Source organism: Macaca nemestrina, chromosome 15, assembly GCF_043159975.1.
Source record: "Macaca nemestrina isolate mMacNem1 chromosome 15, mMacNem.hap1, whole genome shotgun sequence".
Classification (NCBI taxonomy): Eukaryota; Metazoa; Chordata; class Mammalia; order Primates; family Cercopithecidae; genus Macaca; species Macaca nemestrina.
This window is the reverse complement of record NC_092139.1, coordinates 96681949-96706293: the sequence shown is the minus strand read 5'-3', so window position 1 is coordinate 96706293 and position 24345 is coordinate 96681949. Positions and strand designations below refer to the sequence as shown.

General features: G+C 44.8%; 1 protein-coding gene across 4 annotated transcripts in view; it reads right to left on the bottom strand.

Moving 5' to 3' along the window:
• LOC105487277 (kringle containing transmembrane protein 1) overlaps positions 1–23839 on the bottom strand; it is a 143176-nt gene extending 119337 nt beyond the window's left edge. For 2 of the 4 annotated variants that reach the window (XR_011614047.1, XR_011614048.1), the window contains exons 1-2: positions 23617–23839; positions 846–1008 (exon numbers count right to left, since the gene is read on the bottom strand). Coding sequence is in view for 2 of the 4 variants with exons in the window: in XM_071080356.1 (XP_070936457.1) it covers positions 846–1008; positions 23617–23713 (260 nt within the window). In the remaining 2 variants the exon portion in view is untranslated. The remainder of the gene's footprint in view (positions 1–845; positions 1009–23616) is intronic. The other 2 variants (XM_071080356.1, XM_011750727.2) reach the window with 2 other exon arrangements.
• Positions 23840–24345: the final 506 nt, after the last annotated feature.

The window sequence follows — 24345 nt, the reverse complement described above, 5'->3', positions numbered from 1 at the left end:
GTGTATAGTTCAACAATCATTTTCCCCTATCCCAATGGCTCAAGAGGCTGCCTTTGCACCTGTCCTACTAATAATTAAATTCAATGCATTGCTGAACCATGAGTCTCACTACCAGGATCTTGGGCATAAGCGGCACAAATGTATAACCAAAAGTGCTTACAATCTTTGTTCTGGACCCTACATATCAGTGATCCTGAATTTGTTTTCAATCACAGATAACTCTGAGAAGCTGATCAAAGCTATGGATCATCTCCAGGAAATTGTGAATACACATTTGAAGCACCATGGATATCAGGTTAAGATCCCCTGCTAGAGTCAGACAGGAGGTGAAAAGCGAAGTTAACACCTTAGTCTACTAAAAGGAAGTAAATGGCACACATCTGTTGGATACAGCTGTTCCCAGAGCAAGGTTATCCTGGGCTGGCCGGAGGTAGAATAATGTAGGCAGCTTCCTTTGCTCAGAAGCAGAGGGAGTTTTCGGTCACAGATGGTGCTGTTTGACCACAACATTCTCAGTAGCGTAGGCTGCTCTGCTAACTGTGTATTGTCCACTGGTGGTAGGGCTAACTAAGAAAACCCTTCAAAAGAGACAAAGAAGTGATCAGACAGAAAAGCAGAGCTTTGAAAGCCAGCATTAAAGCAACCCATGTTGAAAACAATGGTAAATTTGTGTGTATTTGTGTGTGTGTGTGTAAGGTGTGGAAGAAATATTTTAAAAACTGACAAGATAAGTCTCTTGAGTTGGCCAAAAGACTTTCCCTAGTTGTGAGCTGGGATGAAAGGGGTTGGAAGAAGAGACCAGATATATATCTATTGTTTTAAAGTACTGAGTGGTCCCATCTTACCTGCAATAGTTGTGCTCACCCAGGCCCCCCTCCCCGTTGGGGTATTTCAGAGTGTTGTATGGATGCTGGAAAGTCTCGTTCCAAAACAGACATGGCTTCCCGCCTTGTAGTGCTGTCCAGTTCTGTGTTCCCCTATAATCCGCACCATTGGCTGTGAAACACTCTAGAAGAAAGAAAAGACAGAGCAAACTAATTTTCTGGCAACATTCATAGTTTCCTCCCTCTTTGGTTGATGTTTTGTTTTGTTTGGACCAAGTTGGAAATGGATAGTGTCTTGCTAGATCCTGGACACAGTGCAGTTAACACTTCTGGGGCTGAACAAATCTGAAACAAGGTACCCTCAAAAAGCTAGGCTAATCTTGGCACTAGCTTATCTACAGACACTAGAACATTTTCCCCTAAAGTATACAGATCCCAACTAGGACATAAACAGGGAGTTGAAGTGTACTGAAGCCCATGAAGTGAACCAGGAAACCCCCAAATCTGGGAACAGTTGGTAACAGCCATCCATGTGGAATTCTGGGTACTCGGAGGGGGTCACTGCTCTAGCCAGTGTCTCTGTGTGGTAACTAGAACCAGGTCACCAGCTGTAACTGAGCTCTCCCCTACAGTCTGAAAAGCTGCACTGACACTTGGATTTAATAAGACCATCGGATACAGCAATGCTTTGGAATCCCAATCACACAAATCTGGGAATGACTCACATTCCCTGGTAATGAAGAACAGTCCTCCCCATGCTGTTTGAGATAGAGGTGCAACAAAACAGACAATCAACATGAGGGAGGAAGGGCTGGGCTGGCATTTTCTCTCATCTCTTTCTGAAATTCTTTTGATGAGGCACATTGAAAATGGTCTCAGGTCCAATTTAATAAAATGACAAATCCTCACAGGTGCAACAATGTGTTTCTAAAATCTGCTTCTCAGACTTTGGGGGATGGGGACTGAGGCTGATAGGATTTTCACCCACATATTGCATGCATTAAACTCGAAGAGGTTCATGAGACAGGCACAGTACAAAGAACAACTTTTTAAAATTAGCTTAGTTGAAACTGACAGATAGAAGCACTTCAAACACTTCTTTAAGATATATCACTAGAAAACTGACAATCTGGGGGAGTTACACTAGCAGTCTTAGCTGCATTTCTTTCCTTCTCCTGGCATGCACTGACCTATAACTTCCAGTATTAAAGACTCTTAATACCATCTCCTGTTGTCATCCATGTGCCTACTCCAGTCTAAGCGTCTGAACAACATGAACGCATTCTGGAAGATATTTCTTTTAATACTTCAGTCTATACACAGAACATCTCTCTTCCAGCACCCCCTTCCTCCGACCATCCAGGCCCTGTGTTTTGTCTGGAATGGCACCATTTTATGGATAGCCAAAATAATCTGAACATCTACCTGTGCAGGAAACCCTAGCAATTTATTTTTTATTATTTTTATTTTTTGAGATAGAGTCTCACTCTGTTGCCCAGGCTGGAGTGCAGTGGCGCAATCTCAGCTCACTGCAACCTCTGTCTCCCAGGTTCAAGCGATTCTCCTGCCTCGGCCTCCCTAGTAACAGGGATTATAGGCACCCTCCACCATGCCCAGCTAATTTTGTGTTTTTAGTAGAGAAAGGGTTTCACCATGTTGGCCAGGCTGGTCTCAAACTCCCAACCTCAAGTGATCCGCCCACCTGGGCCTCCCAAAGTGCTGGAATTATAGGTGTGAGCCACCATGCCCCGCCAACCCTAGCAATTTATCATGTCTGGTACAACACTCATGTGTTATGATAAGTGCAATTCTTCGTGTACCATGAGGACCAAACCCCTCTACCAAGAGTCTGCATAAATAAGTTCAAAGGAGGCATAAATTGAAGGAGGCAGCTCAGTGTAGCATAAAATGCACTAAACCAAGAGACTAAGCCTTGGCTTCTTGTCCTGGACCTGCTGCTGACCAGCTGTGCGACCTTGGATGAATAAACATCATCCAAATCACTTCTAATATTTACACAGTGTTTTACCATGTGCCAAACTCTGTCTAAGTGCTTTACAAATGTCAACCTGCCACCAACCCAGAGAGGTACCTTAGTACCCCATTTTGCAGATAAGGGAACTGGGCACTCGACCATACCCTATACTGCCTCTAATGGAACCTCTTCGGCATCATTCTTGCTTCCCCCATTCTCTCCCTCACTCCACTTCCGATTTTCGTCAGCAAGTCCTGTTGACTTCCCTAAAACATATACCCTGAAACTGCCTTCTCCTCTCCATCTTTGATGCCACCAGTATAGTCCCTTTTATCATCAGAGAACTGTTTGGGTCTCACAGCTTCCACTTTTGTTCTCTTACAATCCATTCTCCATAGTTCTTAAGAGAATGATGGCACTCAAAACAAAACTCAGACTCTTCCTTGGTGTGTGCAAGGCCTCTGTGACACAGCCTCAGCCCCTTCCCCCCACTGAAGCAGAGCTCTTCCCTTACTCATTCGCTGTGCTCCAGCCACCCTGGTCTGCTTTTAATTCTGTGAACACACTATGCTATTTCCTGCCCAAAATGTTCTTCCCCTAATACTTCCCATCACAGACTAAATACACCTTCTCAGAAAACCCTTCTTATCATCTTTACTCCTATTTTTCTGCCCTTTGTTTGCTTCACAACACTTACTATCACAAGGAATATATGTGATCTGAGAGAGAGAGAGAGAAAGAGAGAGAGAGAGACAATGTGTGTGGTATGTACCACACCAGACACACCAGAGCTCTATCCCAACCCCAGAGCTAGAGCAGGACCTGAAACCTATATTTCTGAAAGGCAGTCCAGGTGGTTCTGTTAAGTAATCCGGTTTGAGAACCACTAGACTAGATGATTCTAAGAACATCAGCCAACCTTTACCAATTGCTAGAATTTTAATTGCTGTGTGTTAATACATGTTTTTCTCCTATCAGAACTTGCATATCAAAACATCACACTGTACCCCTTAAATAAATAGGATAAAAATAAATTTTTTTAAAAAGTGTGAAGGGTGATCCAGGGCCAGAAATGCAGCTCAATAGATCAATGGAAGGTCTTAGCTATACATAGCAACCTGCAGGACAGGTGGGGTTCCTGAGACTCAGATGACTTGGTTTGTAATACAAAAGAATATGGCAGAATGTGTAATAAAAAGAATCCATGGCTGGGCACAGTGGCTCAAGCCTGTAATCCCAGCACTTTGGGAGGCTGAGGCAGGTGGATCACCTGAGGTCGGGAGTTCGAGATCAGCCTGGCCAACATGGAGAAACGCCGTCTCTACTAAAAATACAAAATTAGCTGGGGGTGGTGGTGCATGCCTGTAATCCCAGCTACTTGGGAGGCTGAGGCAGGAGAATCGCTTGAACCCGGGAGGTGGAGGTTGTGGTGAGCTGAGATCACACCATTGCACTCCAGCCGGGGCAACAAGAGTGAAACTCAGTCTCAATAAATAAATAAATAAAATCCATGCACCCGGCAGTCCTCATGGAAACGAGATGGATCTGAGAGTGGAAACAGGAAAGTGCAGGCTTCTTTGCTTGGGTCTGTTCCTCTCAGACCCAATCTTATTCTCAGTTACACTGGTGAAACTGAGGCAATGTATCAGATTCTGTGGTTATTTTTTGACCAGACTTGCCCAGTACATATAAATGATGGAGAAAAGCAAGGAAAACAAACTTGAAAGCTCTGCATTTAAAGTCATCTAGTGCATCCTGATTTCATCAGAGTACTAGGGTACATATTAGGTAAATATGACCCTACCTCCCTTATTTTTTTTTTTTCTTCAAAACAGTGATTTTATTTCCTTTGACTATATACCTAGAACTGAGATTGCTGGAATATGGTCATTCTATTTTGAATCATTTGAGGAACTTCCATACTGTTTTCTATCGTGATTATGTTAAATTTGTTTAACTTTTATTTTGGGTTCAGGCGTACATGTGAAGGTTTGTTGCATAGGTAAATTCATGTCACAGGGATTTGTTGTACAGATTATTTCATCACCCAGGTACCCAACAGTTCTCTTTCCTGCTGCTTTCCCTCCTCCCTCCCTCCACCCTCAAGTAGACCCCAGTGTCTGTTGTTTCCTTCTTTGTGTTCATAAGTTCTATCATGTAGCTCCCAGCCTCCCTTATTTTCTACTGCTATGAAACTGATGTAAGCTTTGGCTAAATAAGCAAGGAGTGGCTTACACCAACATGAAACACACACACACACACTGAGCCAACTGTTTATTTATGTATTCAGTGAAAAGAGAATGAGTGAAAGCAAGAGATCTAATGTCTAGGAAATTATTCATTAATTAATTCAGCAAATATTTATTCAATACTATGTGCCTGGCACTGTTCACAGCCCTGGGGCTACAGAGACGAACAAATATCCTGTATTCATGGGGCTTACATGTTTATAATAAACTGATGAAAATGAATGTCATACAGTGGTAAGTGCTATTAGGAGGAATGAAGCAGAGGAGAGGGTGTAAGATGGAATGGTGAGGGTTCTCTCTTAGGGTGGGTCAGGGAAAGCCTAGTGAGCAGAGTTGTGGATGAAGGGAGGAAGCAAACCCAGTGAATGAGGCGGGAGGTGTGTAACCGGCAGAGGGTCCAGCAAATGCACAGCCTCTGCAAATGGCAATATGCTTGGCAGGTTTGGGGAGCTACAAAGCTGCTCCTCTAATCCGACTGGAGCAGGAGAATGAGCAGGGAAGGGCAGGCAAGGCCAGGATATGTAAGGTCTTGAGGGTTAGATAAATGAGATTTTGGCTTTTGTTCTAAGTGTAAGGGGAAGCCACTGGAGGGTTTAGAGCAGGGGAATGACATAATGTGACTTATCTTTATTTTTATTTATTTATTTTTGTGACTTATCTTTTAATAGAATTGTCTAACTGTTGGGTGGAGGAAAACCCGTTGACAGGCAGGAACTAGGCAAGGAGAAAAGTAGGTAGTTACCGTAGAAGGATGGGCAAGAAAGAAGGATGGCCTGGACTAGGCTGGCAGCTGTGGGGTGGTGAGAAGTGGACCGATTCCAGATATATTTTGAAGGTAGTGGCAAAAGTATTTGCTGGGGGTTTGGATACAGGGTCTGAGAGACAGAGGGGTCACACAGCACACCAAAAGGGCCTGAGCAACCAGGTGAGTAGTGATACCATTTACTGTAATAGGGAGGGCTCAGGAATGTCACAGTATTTGTGGGGTAGAATCAAGAATTTGGTTTTGGGTAGGTTAAGTTTGACATCTTCGGAAAACTGAATGGAGATGTAGAATAAGCAAATGGCTACATGAGTCTGGAGTTCAGGAAAAAGGCTGAGGCTAAAGCTAGAGATATGGTCCCCAGCACTTACGTGTAGAGGGAATAGGATTCTGTGTGTATCAGCCCCAGCATCTGGGGCTGAGCCCGGGGGCCTCCAACATATCACACTTTGCAATGATGACCAAGAAAGTACAGCCTGTGGGGTAGGAGAAAAGCTAGGAAAATGTTTTCAGTAATTTTTGTTTTCTTTATCACACAACTTCTAGCAACAATGTGGTACAGTATGGAAAGTGTATGTTAGGGGCTCTAGAACCAGACCTCAGCTTTTCAGTTTACAAGCTACAAGCACTTGCCTAACCTCTTTGAGCCTCAGTTTCTTGACTTGCAAATTGAGGGATTTGATTATCTACAGCTCAGGGCAGTTGGAAGAATTGGAAAGTGTGCAAGTAAAGTACTTGGTACATAGTAGGTATCCAAAAATTATTATTGTATAATCATAAAGGTATAAAAATAATCAAGCTTTATATAAGCTTAGAAATATTATAAGCATCATGATAATTTAGGTTATTCTGAGGCTAGGCACGGTGGCTTACACCTGTAATCCCAGCACTTTGGGAGGCTGAGGCGTGCAGATCACTTGATATCAGGAGTTCGAGACCAGCCTGGGCAACATGGCGAAACCCCGTCTCTATCAAAAATATAAAAAATTAGCCAAGCATGGTGGTGTGGGCTTGTGGTCACAGCTACTCAGAAGGCTGAGGTAGGAGGATCGTTTGAGTCTGGGAGGCAGAGGTTGCAGTGAGCCAAGATCACGTCACGGCACTATACCCTGGGTGACAGAGTGAGAACCCCATCTCAAAATGTGTGTGTGTGTTGGGGGGGCACATTATTCTGGTCCATAAAATAATTAGCTATAAAAGGCAAGATAACATGAGTATGTGGGCACATCATCCTACTACAATTCTGTTTAAAGTTAGGCTAAATCAAAATGGAACATATATATGGTTTGAATCCTGTGTTGAATCCTAGCGTTCAATGGATAAGCAGTAAGGGAAAAAGATACAGAGAAGCAAATAGGTTTTTCTTTTTCTTTTTTTTCTTTTGAGACGGAGTCTCGCTCTGTCACCCGGGCTGGAGTGCAGTGACTGAATCTCAGCTCACTGCAAGCTCCGCCTCCTGGGTTTATGCCATTCTCCTGCCTCAGCCTCTCCAGCCTCCGCCTCCTGGGTTTATGCCATTCTCCTGCCTAGCTGGGACTACAGGCGCCCGCCACCTCGCCCGGCTAGTTTTTTGTATTTTTTAGTAGAGACGGGGTTTCACTGTGTTAGCCAGGATGGTCTCGATCTCCTGACCTCGTGATCCGCCCGTCTCGGCCTCCCAAAGTGCTGGGATTACAGGCTTGAGCCACCGCGTCCGGCCAGGTTTTTCTTAATCAAAATTTCAGCTGTAAATATGATGAAACACATCTTCATTTATTTATGCTACTAAAATCACATAATTCAATATTTATACTAATCATAAGTGAGGAAGACACAAGTTAATAGAGTCCCAGGAAAAACTCTGCCAGATTGTATAATACCTGCTCTGTAGTTGTAAAGTTCATGTTTAAACTATAACAAGGTATTCTTTTAAAATAATTAAAACTTGGCCAGGCGCGGTGGCTCACACCTGTAATCCCAGCACTTTGGGAGGGCGAGGTGTGCAGATCACCTGAGGTCGGGAGTTCGAGACCAGCCTGATCAATATGGAGAAACCCCATCTCTACTAAAAATACAAAATTAGCCAGGCATGGTGGTGCATGCCTGTAATCCCAGCTACTCGGGAGGCTGAGGCAGGAGAATCACTTAAACCCGGGAGGTGGAGGTTGCAATGAGCCAAGATTGCACCATTGAACTCCAGCCTGGGCAACAAGAGTGAAACTCCATTAAAAAAAAAAAACAAAACTTGACATGTATAAGGTAGTGGTAGGAAAAGAGTAGTTAATCCAGTAGTTAATCTAAAAGACATCCTAATCTTTGGTAAGATTTAATAAAGCTGAAGAATTTGCTCTCTGTAAAGCTCTATAAGTAGGTAATTCTCAATTTGTCCAAAAACACACTATTGAGAAATACAACATTTTTATCATATTGAATCTAGAATATTCCTGGTTTTCTGGTAGAATTACTAGCTAGATCTTTATATATGATGCTTGTGAGAGTCATGTTTTTTTTTAATCCACCAAAGTTAAGTCTCCGTTCTCTGTGGGACCACTTAGCACTTCTACTGATCTTATGTTGGAAGAATCTGTCTGGTTTCAACCTGGCTTGAAATCAACATCAATCAATTCACATTAAAACAGCATCTTAAAGCAAGACGGCAGAGAACATATTCCAATGAGAATATCCTTTGCTCTTTAAAAAATGTCTATGAAGCTTGGTAGGTGGATAGATTATAGAAATCTAAGGTTTAGGTGTAAATGCTTTTTTTTTTTTTTTTTTTTTTTTGAGATGGAGTCTCGCTCTGCTGCCCAGGCTGGAGTGCAGTGGCCGGATCTCAGCTCACTGCAAGCTCCGCCTCCTGGGTTCACGCCATTCTCCTGCCTCAGCCTCCCGAGTAGCTGGGACCACAGGCGCCCGCCACTTCGCCCGGCTAGTTTTTTGTATTTTTTAGTAGAGACGGGGTTTCACTGTGTCAGCCAGGATGGTCTCGATCTCCTGACCTCGTGATCCGCCCGTCTCGGCCTCCCAAAGTGCTGGGATTACAGGCTTGAGCCACTGCGCCCGGCCCTTTTTTTTTTTTTTTTTTTTAATGTTTAGAGGGTATGGCTCAAGCCTATAATCCCAGAACTTTGGGAGGCAAAGGCAAGAGGATCACTTGAGCCCAGGAGTTCAAGACCAACCTGGGCAACATAGGGAGACCCCCATCTCTACAAAATTAAAATTAAAATTCAAAATGTGCTGGGTGTGGTGGTATGTGCTTATAATCCTAGTTATTTGGGAGGCTGAGGTGGAGCCCAGGAAGTCAAAGCTGCAGTGAGCCATGGTCATGTCACTGCACTCTAGCCTGGGTGATGGAGTGAGACCCTATCTCAAAAAACATATATATAGAGAGAGGGCAAAATGACAGTGTTGTCAAATATTCACATAGCACACCTATTGCCCTGTTGGGTTTCAAATACAGACTGGTGCCCAGTGGGAATTTGCACCACTTCAAAGCTCCTGGGCAGACTACCCTTTGCCTTCAGACACTCAAAAGCACTATGGGAAAGCTGCTTTCAGTTATGTGAAACCCTGTAGTAAAGGGGCCTGTGGCCCTGGGAAGGCAGGGGTTCCCAGTCTTTTCCAACCCAACACCACTGAGGGTATGATAGGACACACTCCTATCTTCAAACATGGCTCTCCAAGAGCAGTGATTTCTACAATTGCACAGAGGAATGTCATCAGATCTAGAATAGAGAGAGGACAGTTTAGAGAAAAAACAACAATCCTGTACATACATAGTACATATGGAGAATCAGTGCAATAAAGGGGAAATGATATCAGAGAAGCAGCTAACACTGTGGTTTGAACAAACCACCCAGATGTCATTCGGCCTCAGTTTCTTCCTTGGTTTCCTCATTTGTGAAATTAGGAGGGTTGAGCCACATTATCTCAACGTCCCTTCACTGTAAATGTCTACAATTTCAAGTTCAAGATCTAACAAAATGAAACTCAGGTTCAAAAGTCTGGGGTGATATGACTGGAAAGGACTCATGGCTAAAAATCTCTTCCAGGCTTAAAATTCTCTAATTCTATATTTCTCTAATGGAAGTAAGAATTCTATGGTTTAAAAAAAACAAACAAACCTCACCTCCCATGTGGGCCTTCCCTCTGAGAGGCACTTAGGCCCTTTTTTTTCTTTTTTTTAAAGTCAGGGTGTTGCTCTGTCACACAGGCTGGAGTGCAGTGGAGCAATCATGGCTCACTGCAGCCTCTACCTCCCGGGCTCAAGTGATCCTCCCATCTCAGCCTCCCACATAGTTGCGACTATAGGCATGTGTCACCACACCTGGCTAATTTTTTAATTTTTTGTAGATATGGGGTCTACATTGTCTAGGCCAATCTCGAACTCCTGGGCTCAAGCTCTCCACTTGCCTCTGCCTCCCAAAGTGCTAGGATTACAGGCAAGAGCTATTGTGCCCGGCCTACTTAGGCATTCTTCTTGCTTAAAAGAAACTACATCTTCAGCAAGTAAATTGCAAGAAAATAAAAAAAGGGGAAATCTAAGGGTTAACAGAGATTTAGGACTCACATTATCTAAATACACCTTGTTTAGATCTTGCCTGAAGTGTCAAAAATACTAATAAGACAACCAGGAAAATTTGAGCATTGACTGGATATTTGATGGCATTAAGGAATTATTCTTTTTTCCAGGTGTAATAACAGTACTATTACTATGTTTTTGAAGGGAATCCTTAGCATTTAGAGATACATACTAAAATGTTTACAGATGAGGTGACCTATCTGAAATTGGTTACAAAGTAATGTAGTAAGGGGAATGAAGAGGGTATAGATGAAATAACATTAGCCATGGTTAATAATTGTGGGAGTCGGGAGACAGATACATGGGACTTCCTTGCACTCTCTTCTCTATTTGCGTCCTGAACAAATAAAAAATAAAAAATTTTTCAAAGGACATCTTGAAAATAGTTACCAACATGTTATTTTGAAATTAATCTACCTTAGCCTTTTTTCAAGAACTATAAATAAATTCAGCCATAAAGTTAGCCATCTAAAATCGATATTCATATATCATGTTCTTGGATTATGTATTAACAGTGCCAAATGACCGTAGAACGAGCTGCCCTTTTGCCCAAAGTGGAATTACCACAACAAAAATCACTGCAATGTTTTACGTATTAGTTGCTTTTTCATGAAAATACCTTTTAGATCTTTTCCTTTTAAGGAGACGGTGCCCTTAAAAACAGCACAGAAGGAAAGGCCATGCCTCTCAAAGATACTTTAACTAAAGAATTTATACTTTTGGAAGGGGACGTGAGTTCTTCTATTTGAATCTCCAACTTATTTATCTCTACTAAGAGATGAAATATTTAATTACTTAAAAGACAATTCCAAGAAAAATTGAACTTACAGAGCAAGCATAAGACCAGATGTTTGAATTCAGAAGAACCATGAAAATGCTTCAGAGAGGGGGCCTTATTTGTTAAATAAAAATTCGAAAAACAAATAATTATCAAGGCAGAGAAAGTCCAGAATGCAGTGGCTTGGGTACCACTCTTTTCCCATCTGGCTCTCATCTTGAATATGCTCCACTCCTACCCAGGCAGGGTCCCCTGGAAAACATGCCATGCTTGTCACTGTGAGCATGTGTGTTTCTGCCAGGAATAGTCATCATGAATATGCATTAGTGTTGAGGAATTTTTATTTATCATTTACCATATTATAAACCCATATAATAGGGGCATTTGAGTCAGAGCGACTCCATCTTGAACAGCAGATGGGTAAAATGAGGCTGGAACCTGCTGGGCTACATCCCCAATTTAGGCATTCTTAGTCACAGGATGAGATAGGTCAGCACAAGATACAGGTCACGAAGACTCTGCTGATAAAACAGGATGTGGTAAAGAAGCCAGTCAAAACCCCCCAAAACCAAGATGGCGACGAAAGTGATCTCTGGTCATCCTACTGCTCATTACACACTAATTATAATATATTAGCAAACCAAAAGTCACCCCTACAAGCACCATGACAGTTTACAAATACCACAGCAACATCCAGAAGTTACCCTATATGATCTAAAAAAAAGGAACCCTCAGTTCCGGCAACTCCTCACCCCTTTCCCGGAAATCTTATGAATAATCCACCCCTTGTTTAGCATATGGTTAAGAAATAACCATAAAAATAGCCAACTAGCTACCCTCGGGGCTGCTCTGCCTATGGAGTAGCCATTCTTTTGTTTATTTACTTCTCTAATAAACTAGCTTTTACTTTACTCTGTGGACTTGCCCTGAATTCTTTCTTTTTTTTTTTTGAGATGAGTCTCACTCTGTGGCCCAGGCTGGAGTGTAGTGGCACAATCTCGGCTCACTGCAACCTCCGCCTCCCAGGTTCAAGCGATTCTCCTGCCTCAGCCTCCCTAGTAGCTGGGATTACAGGCGCCCATCACCATGCTTGGCTAATTTTTGAATTTTTAGTAGGGACAGGGTTTCACCATGTTCACCAGGCTGGTCTCAAACTCCTGACCTCAGGTGATCCGCCCGCCTCCGCCTCCCAAAGTGCTGGGATTACAGGCGTGAGCCACTGTGCTGGACCCCTGAATTCTTTCTTATGCAAGATCCAAGAACCCCCTTTTGGGGTCTAGATCAGGACCCCTTTCTGGTATCACAACCATCAAATTGAAGCCCAAAAGATACTTTTTGAGGAAAAAAAGTCCATTAACCTAGGAACATTCAGGTCTATAATATGTAGAGATTAAACCTCAGTTAAAGAATGGATTCATTCAAATAGTCAAAAGTCACTGACTCAGCAGAACTCTAAGAAAAATATTTCATTTATTAACCAAAGCACCTTGATGGATTTTACTTCTAATACCAATAGAATATATTCTATTATACTTTGGTGATGTAAAGCATCTATCTCTCAATGTAATATGTGAGTACAAATAAATCTACCTTAGATATTTATTCATAAATATCTTCCTGAATCTTGAAATAAAATTTCATACTAGAAAGTTTTCAGGCCGGGCGCGGTGGCTCAAGCCTGTAATCCCAGCACTTTGGGAGGCCGAGACGGGCGGATCACGAGGTCAGGAGATCGAGACCATCCTGGCTAACCCGGTGAAACCCCGTCTCTACTAAAAAGTACAAAAAACCAGCCGGGCGAGGTGGTGGGCGCCTGTAGTCCCAGCTACTCGGGAGGCTGAGGCAGGAGAATGGCGTAAACCCGGGAGGCGGAGCTTGTAGTGAGCTGAGATCTGGCCACTGCACTCCAGCCTGGGCGACAGAGCGAGACTCCGTCTCAAAAAAAAAAAAAAAAAAAAAAGAAAGTTTTCATAGCCTGGCAACATAGTGAAACGCTGTCTCTACAAAAAATATTTTTTAAAAATTAGGGTGCCTCCCAGCTACTCGGGAGGCTGGGGCAAGGGTCTCTCTTGAGCCTTGGGAGGTCTAGTCTTCAGTGAGCTGTAATCACGCCTGGGTGACAGAGCGAGACCTTGTCTCAAAAAAAGAAGTTTTCATATAAGGATACGGGAAACGTGAGATGTTTTAAAGCTGTAAGTCCAGCTTGCTGAGGGACAATACCTCAGCTCATTATAAGCCAGCTCTAAAGAAAACAAAAAGACAAAAGATGGAGAACTATTTGAAGGCTCAGGGTCTAGAATAGGTAGCACTAACTTCTATAGAAACCAGGGGTTTTGAAACAAGTCACACAGTACCTGCTGCCACAGCTCTTAAAGGACTTGATTCCCTTGAACTGTAATTGCTCAGGAAGCACATAGCCCTGTTTCCAATAGCTTGTGAGCATCTTACTCACCTTTGTATCCTCAGCAACTACAGACCACATAGAAGGTGCCTGGCAAAATGTCTGTTGAAAAAGGGAAGCTGGTGAATGAGGGGCTAGGGGAAAGCTCCACTACAGATACATTCAGGGTGCATTAGTTTCCTCACCAATGTATTCCTCTAGCCCAGCCTCAAGACTTACCTAGCAATACCTATGAGAAGTTCTAGGAAAGTTTATGTAAATCAAGTATAAGTTTATGTAAATCAAGAAAATAAAATATTTGCTATTTAAACCAGGGACTCTGCTATTTAAAGGAAATGGATGGTGGCTGGGTACAGTGGCTCACCCTTGTAATCCCAGTATTTTGGGAGGCCAAGGCGGGAGGATCACTTGAGGCCAGGAGTTCGAGACTAGCTTGGCCAACATAATGAAACTCCGTCTCTGCTGAAAATACAAAAATTAGCTAGGTGTGTTGGTGCACACTTGCAGTCGCAGTTACTTGGGAAGCTGAGGCATGAGAATTGCTTGAACCCAGCAGACAGAGGCTACAGTGAGCCAAGATTGTGCCACTGCACTCCAGCCTGGGTGACAGAGCGAGACTCCATCTAAAAAAATAAAATAAAATAAAATAAAACAATAAATATGAATTTTATATTCTTAGTTCGCTTTAAGCAGGAGGCACCCAGCTCAAATCTATGCCTTGCCTCACTCGCTTGAGCAAACTTTTTCCGTATTGTCTGAAGTTCTCAATTAGACGAAAAGGAGATAAACTGATATGATCCAGCTTCTAGACAAGTTTTGTTAGTAATGCCTGTGACCTATTTTTAATGTCAGATGGCAAGAAAGTTCCCCAATAATGGAGTCCTGGAGGGCAGCCAATACCCCATGGAAGCCAGACTCTGGGCTTTTCGGCTTCCCTCGGCTGATATGGGATAGACAAATAATACAAGAGCTCCTGACTGGGAAGCTGACACCAGGTAGACCATGTATCTCTAGAGTACATTTCAAAGTAAAACCCGAAGCAACAAAGTTGTAGCCTTCTGTCAATTGGCAGAGGGATAAGTCCTAATCAGAGATGCTGGGCACACAGTAGGAATTTGATAAATACCTGTTAATTGGTCCCAACATAAAAATATGACTCAAGAGATGGGTTTCATAAGTTCTGGCCAGGGAGACAGTTTAGGGCAGAAGGAAAGGCTCAGTTTAAAACTGATTTATAAATAGATGGAACTATCATCTCTGGTCACTTGGAGCAATAAGAATAAGAGCAGATAGTGGCCAACAGATTAATTCTGATTGTCAAAGCTTTAAAGTTTCATGGAGTGTTCCATGAAGCTCAATTAGGGTTGCCAGATTTGACAAATAAAAACAGAATTCTCAGTGAAATTTGAATTTCAGATAAACACCAAAGAATTTTTTAAGACAAGTATTCCTAAACATTGCATGAAACAGACTTATCATTAAAAATTCTTTGGAGTTTATCTGAAATTCAAATTTAATTGGGCGTCCTGTAATGTATCTGACAACTGTACTCTAGAGAGAATAAAAAGACAGTGAATCACAGACCCCTTACCGCATTAAGGTTTCTGAAACACTGTCAACAGAAATGCTTAAAGAGGTTTGATGTGGATAATGAAGAATTTGCTTAAGAGTGAAAAAAGGCCGGGCGCGGTGGCTCACGCCTGTAATCCCAGCCCTTTGGGAGTCCGAGGCGGGCGGATCACGAGGTCAGGAGATCGAGACCATCCTGGCTAACACGGCGAAACCCTATCTCTACTAAAAATACAAAAAATTAGCTGGGCCTGGTGGCGGGCGCCTGTAGTCCCAGTTACTCAGGAGGCTGAGCCAGGAGAATGGCGTGAACCCAGGAGGCGGAGCTTGCAGTGAGCCGAGATCGCGCCACTGCACTCCAGCCTGGGCGACAGAGCAATACTCCGTCTCAAAAAAAAAAAAAACAAAAAAAAGAGTGAAAAAAGATGCTCATCAGAATCAATTGTTCCTAAGCAGGCAACTAACAATAAAAAGAAGAACAAAAGGATAATACAATCGGGACGGGGTTTCTCAACCTCAGCGCTACTGACATTTTGGGCTGTATAACTCTTTGGCGTGGGGGCTCTCCTGTGCATTCTAGGATGTTTAGCAGCAGCATCCCTGGCCTCTACCTGCTAGATGCCAGTAGTACCTCTTTAGTTGTGAGAGCCAAAAATGAATCCAACTATTGCAAAATGTCCGTAGGGGGCAAAATCTCCTCCAGTTGAAATCACTGAGTTAGAAGAAATGGTCAAATAAACAGAAAGTGTCACATCCATTAACCCGTGGTCATATAACTAAAGATTGTTCTCAAGGGAGACTTTCTCAGCTCAGCCCCTGGTCCCTCCAAGCCCCTAACAAAGAAGGCCTAGTCATTTCAGCCAAGACAATCAGAAACCCTTCATCTGCCAGAAGCGCTAGGGAAGAATCTTTGGTGAGTCAGGCCAGTGAAGCTCTGCATGGCCATGCACACATCACAGCAAGCAGGGCATCGCACCCAGCCTTTGAAGACACTCCTTTTAAGTTAATCTCCCCTCCAACTAAACTTTTTCCAAATCTCTTCCTGCCATTTGGAAGTTGAGTGATTCTCAGCTGAAAAGGCCTGTATAGACGAGGTGCAGATGGCAGCAGTTACAGCCCTCACCAGATGCTACAGTCTCTAATTTGATTGAAAGGATATAATTAGACAACAGAAACACTTTAATGAAAGAGCAAAACATGGAGGGAGGGAAGGATTGAAGGCCCTTAACTGATGCCAAAACACCCACCAGTAATAGAGGCTTTGAGTCTGGGGAAAGGGAAGGGGAAAGCCCCTTAAAAGGACAGTCCCCATCCTGTTTATTTCCCCATAGACATAGGAATAGGGATTTTATTATTGTAGATTTCCACTGTATTTTATGTGGGAACAATCTGATTAGAACCAGAAGGGTCTTCGGAAGAACATCAAAGAAAAACAAATATGGCTTCTGTGGTCATTATTAAAAATATTTTTACCAGCCCAATAATTTTCTTTGAAGATGAATTTTTATAGATTGAACAGCAGCAAGTAATTTACATACTGTGATGGGATTGGTTAGCAGTCCCTACTAGTCTAGAAGAAAACTACTTGGTTGCCATGTTTTCATCTAACTTTAGGACACTAAGGCACATGCATGGCCATCTAATATGTCTGTTTGGAAGGTATGAAGAAACCATGCAGAGTCAATCATACATGCTGATAACTACAAGCACTCTGATTCATCTTTAAAAGTTGCCTACACTGTTTTTACTATTTCCTAGCTTTAAAATTTTGAGTGTGAGTATACTGTTCTGGTTCTAACCAAGAATCTAACCAAACTGAAAGAAATCCAGCCCTCAAAGTCTGCAGTTGCTAATGTGGTGTGACACTTGGGTTTGGAAGCGGCTGCAGCCTCCTCAGCCCACTAGAAGCAGGGCCCCACCCTTGTGGCAAATTGAACAATAAAAGTTTAATGCTTTGGCTACTTGCCAGCGATTAAATCCGTGGCAAGGGAAGCTAGAAGCTGGGCCCAGCAGAGGGGTAGCTCTGAGACGGCCCTGTTGTGTAAATGCAGGGAGAGAGGCAACCTTGCGTGTGAGGTGGCCTAAAACATTTTGTCTGCCAAGGTGCTCCCTAGAACCCCAATTCATTCATTCCTCTTTAAACTGGTACAACCCCAGGCTAGGGAGGTATTTACCTAGAAAGAGAATTTAAAAAGCGGGGAAGGGATTCCCTTAGAAGAGGAGAAGTCACGTTTCTGTGAAGTAGTTGTTTGTGAGGTGTATGGACACCCATGTGACATTTTTCTACGATGGCCTCTTTCCTTTCCCTCATCAGTATGAATCCAGACAAAGTCTCAGAAGGTGAGGTGAGGGTTGAGGGAAGCACTGCCATCTTGGGAGGAAGACTATGAAGATAAGAGAGGGAGGAAAAATAGAGTGACCTCAGACTGCTCCTCCTAGACTAATACTTACGAGTTCCAGCTGGATTCTCAAGGTCAAACTGAATATAGAAGGAATGTCAATCATCATTCTCACCAACGACGAGGCTGCACAGTGAGCCGGCCAGAAAGTAACCTGCCAAGTGGCATCGGAGGTGCTGGATCTCACTTCAAAACCTATACAGGTAGTTTTCTAAGGGACACATTCACTTCCTCCTATGTTGTCCTTATTCAGGCGGCAGACATTCAGGCAAAAGCTACAGATCCAAACTTCCGGCCTCTCTCAAGTGTTTTGCATTAACTGTTCCACAGTACAAGCACAATCAACTTGGTATGTTTGAATGTTTCATTTTGTTTTTTCAGAAATGTTTTAATTAAAACAAAATAATCAGCCATGCTAAGCGCATGGTTGTTTTTTAAAACGACTTTAAATATGACAACAGAACCTTGGAAATAAAAATTAACTGCTTAGGAAAGTGACAGAAGTTTGTTTTCTTCTTCTTCTTCTTTTTTTTTTTTCCTGGCTGTTTTTCTGTGTCAGGGCTGGTGCCACCTGCTGCCTGGGCTTTCCTCTGAGAAATAGATCTCTCAACGGTTTGTTCTAAGCAACATCTGCAGGCACAGTTGAACAAACCATAGGCCAGTTCCAAGGCAGGCACTATTTATGTAGTGCACACTGAACCACGCTGAATTTCTCTTTAGGACATTTTCAAGGTTTTTTTTTTTTGAGACAGGGTCTTGCTCTGTTGCCCAGACTGGAGTACAGTGGCACAATCTCACCTCACTGCAGCCCTGACCTCCCAGGCTCAAGTGATCCTCCCACCTCAGCCTCCTGAGTAGCTAGGACTACACGACATCTGGCTAATTTTTGTCTATTTTTTGTAGAGATGGGGTCTCACAGAGATGGGGTCTCACTATGTTGCCTAGGCTGGTCTCAAACTTCTGGACTCAAGGGATCCAATCACCTGGGTCGTCTAAACTGCTGGGATTACAGGCGTGAGCCACTGCGCCTGGTCTAAAAGTCCTATTAAAGACCCAAATGTATGTGCATGAACTTTTCCCCATACATATCTTTTTTAAAAAATTGTGGTAAAAAATAACGTAAAATTTACCATTTTAACCATTTCTCCCATATGTATCTTAAAGTTAGTTAACAGTAAATGGTAAAAGTTTCATTCGTTCACCAAAATCAAGCCTCCTTGTCACCTTTTCTAGACCAGTGAACACTGAAAAAAATCAGAAGACATGGACCTCGAGGCCGGGCGCGGTGGCTCAAGCCTGTAATCCCAGCACTTTGGGAGGCCGAGACGGGCGGATCACGAGGTCAGGAAATCGAGACCATCCTGGCTAACACAATGAAACCCCGTCTCCACTAAAAATACAAAAAAATTAGCCGGGCGTGGTGGCGGCGCCTGTAGTCCCAGCTACTCGGGAGGCTGAGGCAGGAGAATGGCGGGAACCCAGGAGGCGGAGCTTGCAGTGAGCCGAGATCGCGCCACTGCACTCCAGCCTGGGCGACAGAGCGAGACTCCGCCTCAAAAAAAAAAAAAAAAAAAAAAAAAAAAGACATGGACTTTGAACAGAACTAGGCAAAGCACAGCCTGTGGCCCAAATCTGGCTCGCTGCCTGCTTCTGTATGGCCCACAAGCTAAGACTTTAAAAATCTATAATTTAAAAAATATTTTAGTTTTGAAAAATCAAATGAACAGTATTTTTTTTAACATAAAAATTATAGGAAATTCCCAGCCTGGGCAACATGGTGAAAGTCCATCTCTACTAAAAATAAAATACTAGCCAGGCATGGTGATGCACGCCTGTTATCCCAGCTACTTGAGAGGCTGAGGCAGGAGAACTGCTAGAACCCGGGAGGCAGAGGTTGCGGTGTGAGCCGAGATTGCGCCACTGCACTTCAGCTCGGGTGACAGAGTGAGACTCCGTCCCTAAAAATAAATAAATAAATAAATAAATAAATAAATAAATAAATAAATTATAGGAAATTCAAATTTCAGTGTCCATAAAGTTTTACTGAAACATAGTCACATCCATTCATTTATCTTTTGTCTATGCTGCTTTTGCCCTACAGAGTTGAATAATTGCAACAGAGATAGTGTAAGTCCCATGAATCTCGTATTATTTACTATCTTCCCTTTACAAAAAATGTTTGCCCATACCTGACCTAGATTATCAGTTGACATTTCCATACTCAAAAATTCTAAATTAAGGATGGTATACTCCCCATCACCAAAAATCCCTAATCTGTATATTGTGAAGCTATTTAAAACAATGTATTTCATCTTACTAATTTATTGTTTTTGGTCTAACTATGTTAAACCATGAGTGTATCAATAATATCTATATTGAGTGTATCAACTTTCTGTTTATGAGTAGTGAGCCTAAAAGGAATGCTTTCTTGCTTTAGGATTTATAAAAGGGCTCATTGCCTATCTCAAATATTTTTTATTGATTGATTGATTTTGAAACAGAGTTTTGCTCTTGTTGCCCAGGCTGGAGTGCAATGGTGCGATCTCGACTCACTGCAACCTCCGCCTCCTGGGTTCAAGCAATTCTCCTGCCTCAGTCTCCCAAGTAGCTGGAATTACAGGTGCCCGCCACCATGCCCGGCTAATTTTTTGTATTTTTAGTAGAGATGGGGTTTCACTATGTTGGCCAGGCTGGTCTCGAACACCTGACCTCAGGTGATCCACCTGCCTTGACCTCCCAAAATGCTGGGATTACAGGCGTAAGCCACCGCGCCTGGCCTCAAAGATTTAAATAGTTTGTCTAGGGGCCAAAATATATTTTCACAAAAATATCAGAGGTCTCTGATACCACGTCGAAATGGTGTTTCTTAAAATACTCAGAGCATACAAGTAACTGGTATGCACCCTTCACTCCTTCACTGCTTCAGCCCCTATATTGCTTACAGATAATTCTATTAGCATTTATGAAGTCCCCAAGAGGGCCAAGAATTGGTAGACAGTATGAACTCTAGCTGTTAACTGAACTCATAGGTTTTATGGCAAACATACTACTGGCTAGTGGGGCAAATTCCAGATGAGGAGTTAGAGGAGAATGAGCATCAATCTATAAACTTTTAAAAGGTATTCACAGCAAACATAACCTGAGTGGAGAAGCTCTGTTGATGCGCATCTGATAGACCCTAAAGGTAGTAAAACACCCAAGTGAGTAGACCATAAATTCCATACATTCCAGATGGGACCCAGTACAGAGAACCCATAGACCGCATGGCCCTAGCTGCACTCCTCCTTGAAGGAAAGTCTAGATTCCATTACCTTCTATTTTCCTTCTTATGAGTTGTGAAGGAAGGAAGAGAATCTTAGAGGAAGAATGAAAAGGGAGATCATTTGGGGTTGGGTACACATTGTAATTAGAAGTAGGATTGATGGGGAATGAGCTAACTGTTTTTATAAAGTCAGCATTCAAAAATGCAAACCACCAGTAATTTAAATATTACAAAATTGCGCAGAATACAAATATTGAAATAATTTTTTCCATCCACAAAATTTTAGAGAAAATTACAGTATCAAAAAATATAAAATGGCAAGTTTGGCATATCCTCAGAGTAAAATGTGTGTGTGTGTGTGTTTTATTGGAAAAGATTTTAAAAGCTAGTGGGTAGGATCTAGACAGGATGTGTTGGTGAAGACCATGTGGTATCTCCCTAAAACTGCTTCTGCAACTAGGCAGGAAAAGTCAAAAAAGCAAAGCACTGAGTTACCAGGACGGTAAGACACCAAGCTGGCAAGGCTCAGTGAATTGGGAACTTGGGCCACTTATCACAAATCATTTCACAATGATTATTTGCCCTTACCCCAGACTCCTAAATAAAAGTACACCAAAATTTGGGGTGCAAACTTCATAAGAGCTGCTGCATTTGATCTTAAAAAAGCAAAGATATCTGGGAAGAGAATAGCTTCCAACAAACTTAAGCAGAGTTGGCTCACTTGATGCTTTTCAGAGCTACTACTCTGCCCTTTCCAGAAGGGGAACCAGTCTATTTCCACCCATACCTCTCTCTTTGTAGGGGACATTAAATCCTGACCACACAGATAGCAAAGTGGAGCTAAGGGGTTACTAGGTTACAGTTATGTTGACATATCCTGGCTCTCGGAATGTCCGTCACTCCTCACAACAGTAGAAGCGATCATACTGTAGAAGTCCCATAAAAGGCAGTGATCACTCAGAAACCACTCACTGAGCCTCAGGTTTACAACACTTGGAGACCCCAGTTCTACCAGTTTAAAGCCAAGCTTTGCCTTTTACAGAAATGAATCAGACAGAAAGCTCTTAGCACTCCCAGGGTAAATGAGGTGTCTAGCACTCGATGAACTGTGAGGTCCTATAAAAGTATTATTAAAATATGTTTATTGACTCCCTCCTATATGCAGGTATGTTACCTACAGTATATCATTTAATATTCACAACACTCTGCAAAGTTATCCTGTCTTTACAGATGAGGAAACTGAGGCTCAGAGAGCTGAAGGCATGGCCCAAAGTCACGCAGTAAGTGACAATACCAAGTCCTAGCTTTTTCGCTAATCCAAGCCAATAAGTAAACAAAGCAACTCTGAGTTTTCTTACACCAGCAAAATCCCATCCTTTCCAATATCAGTCTGTGACTTTGGGTGGTGAACCCAGAGGCGGGTTTTCTTACTCCTGCAGACTGGTAATAAACTCTTCCCATCCCTTTCACAAATGTCCTATGCTCAACATCCGAACAACCTGCAGAGAAATGCAACGCCCTCTTGCCTTCTCTTCAACTTCAGAAAGGATTTGGCTACAAAGTTGCCTGTGGAAGTTAAGCAAAGTCCAAGCTTCATCCTGGACCAGAGCCCCCCTCGGGAAGACCTGGCCTTGGCCTTGGCCTTGGCCTGGGGAGTGAGTGACCTGTCTAAGGTGTGGGGTGACCGAAACACGGAGCTCGGCGTTGCACCCTTAGGAAGAGCACCCTAAGCTCAGTAGGGGAAAAGTTTCCCATCACCGCTTCCTTTTTCCTCTCCCCCTGCTGCGCCATCACCTAAGTCATACGGAAGTTCAAAGCGGCCCAGCGGAGAGAGAGGGCACGTCCCGTCCGTCTGGGTACAAGGTCGTCCCAGGACCCTAACCTGCCTCTAGCAGGGCGAACAAGTCCATCCCGTTCCTCGCGAGGCAGAAGTTACAATGTCCGCCAAGCGGGTGCAGCCGAGGACTCGGGAAAAGGGGCTGAGCGCCGGCTCCTCCCGCCTCCGCTCTGCTCTGTGCGGGGAGGCGCCGGGTTCCACCGGTGTAGGAGGGAGGAGAGGACTGGGGGACGCGGGGGCGTCGTAGTGAGGCTCAGGGAGGGGACCTTGGCCCGGGGGAGGGATGTCGCTGAGGGTCTTGCAGAGAGGGATGTAGCCTCTTGTAGCAGGGGAGCCGTCCCAGTGCAAGGTGCGTCGATGAAGGACTTGGGGCGGGATCCCAGGAGGTACTGGGGAGCAGGGGTCGTCCCGGCCCGGGAGGGGTCGCTGGGGACTTGGGGACGGGATCCCAGGAGGTAACGGGAAGCAGGGGGCGTCCTGGCCCGCGGGGAGTCGCTGGGGATTTTGGGACGAGATCCCAGGAGGTACCGGGGAGCAGGGGTCGCCCCGGCCCGGGGGGGAGTCGCTGGGGACTTGGGATGGGATCCCAGGAGGTACCGGGGAGAGGGGGCGTCCCAGCCTGGTTGGGGTCGCTGAGGGACTCGGGCAGCGGGTCCCGGATCCCAAGACAGAGGAGATGTCCCAGCCCGGGGGGCGTCGCGGAGGGCCTTGGAGGTCTCAAGGCGAAGGGGGCGTCCTGGGCTGAGGGGCGTCGCTGAGAAGCACCGGGTCCTGCAGCCGGGGGACAGTACCCGGCCCGGGGGCGTCGATGACGGGCCTGGGGGGAGCCCAGGTCCCAGGGAGGGACCGTCCCAGCCTGAGGGGCGTCGCCGAGGGGCCCTGGGAAGGGGCCCGAAAGGTCCTGAGGTGGGAGGGAGGGGGCCCTCAGGCCGGCCGGCTCTTGTCGCCCCTCGAGTGCGCTCCGCTCAGGGCGGGCGGCGGGGGTCGCTCACACTCACCGGGTCCGGGGCCGAGGCCGGGGCTGGGCGCGGGCCGGGCCGCCAGCGTGAGCGCCGCGGCGGAGAGCAGGGCGAGGCGGGCGGCGGGCGGCGCCATGGGCCGTCAGTGCGGGGCCCCGGGGCGCGGCCCGGGGGAAAGGGGGCAGCGCGGGGAGCCGGGGGCGGCCATGGGAGCAGGACGCGGGGCCCGAGTGTAGCCCCGCCCCGACTGCCCGGCCGCCCCGCCCAGGCCCGCCCAGCTCAGCGCCGCCACCGCCCCTGCAGCCTGGGGCCCGCCTGGATCCGCGGAGAGGCCCGGAGGGCGGAGCCTACCGCGCGCGCACGCCCCGCCCCGGCCGCGTGCCTCTCCTGCCACTCACGCATCAGGCCCCGCCCATCCCTCGCCTCACCTGGGCCCGCCCCTCAGGGCCCTCTGTTTGTCCCATTCACGGGTGGGATCAGCAGGTGAGGGCGGGGCCTCGGCCCGGTCTCCAAGTCACCAAGCGGTTTGGCCGGGCTGAAATAGGCCGGGCTCCCAGTGACCCCTCCTCCACCCTCACTCGGGTCGTGACCCACACGCGAGCTCAGCTACAGCGATAATAATTACAACAGCAGTTTGCAAGCTGTTTTCCCTTGCTTAGCTCATCGTAATGGTGAAAAAAAGAATGCTTCGGAGAGTTCACATCCCACTTGGTCACCTGTAAGATCTTGGACATGTTTAAAGGAAAAATAGCTCTTACCTCAATTTCC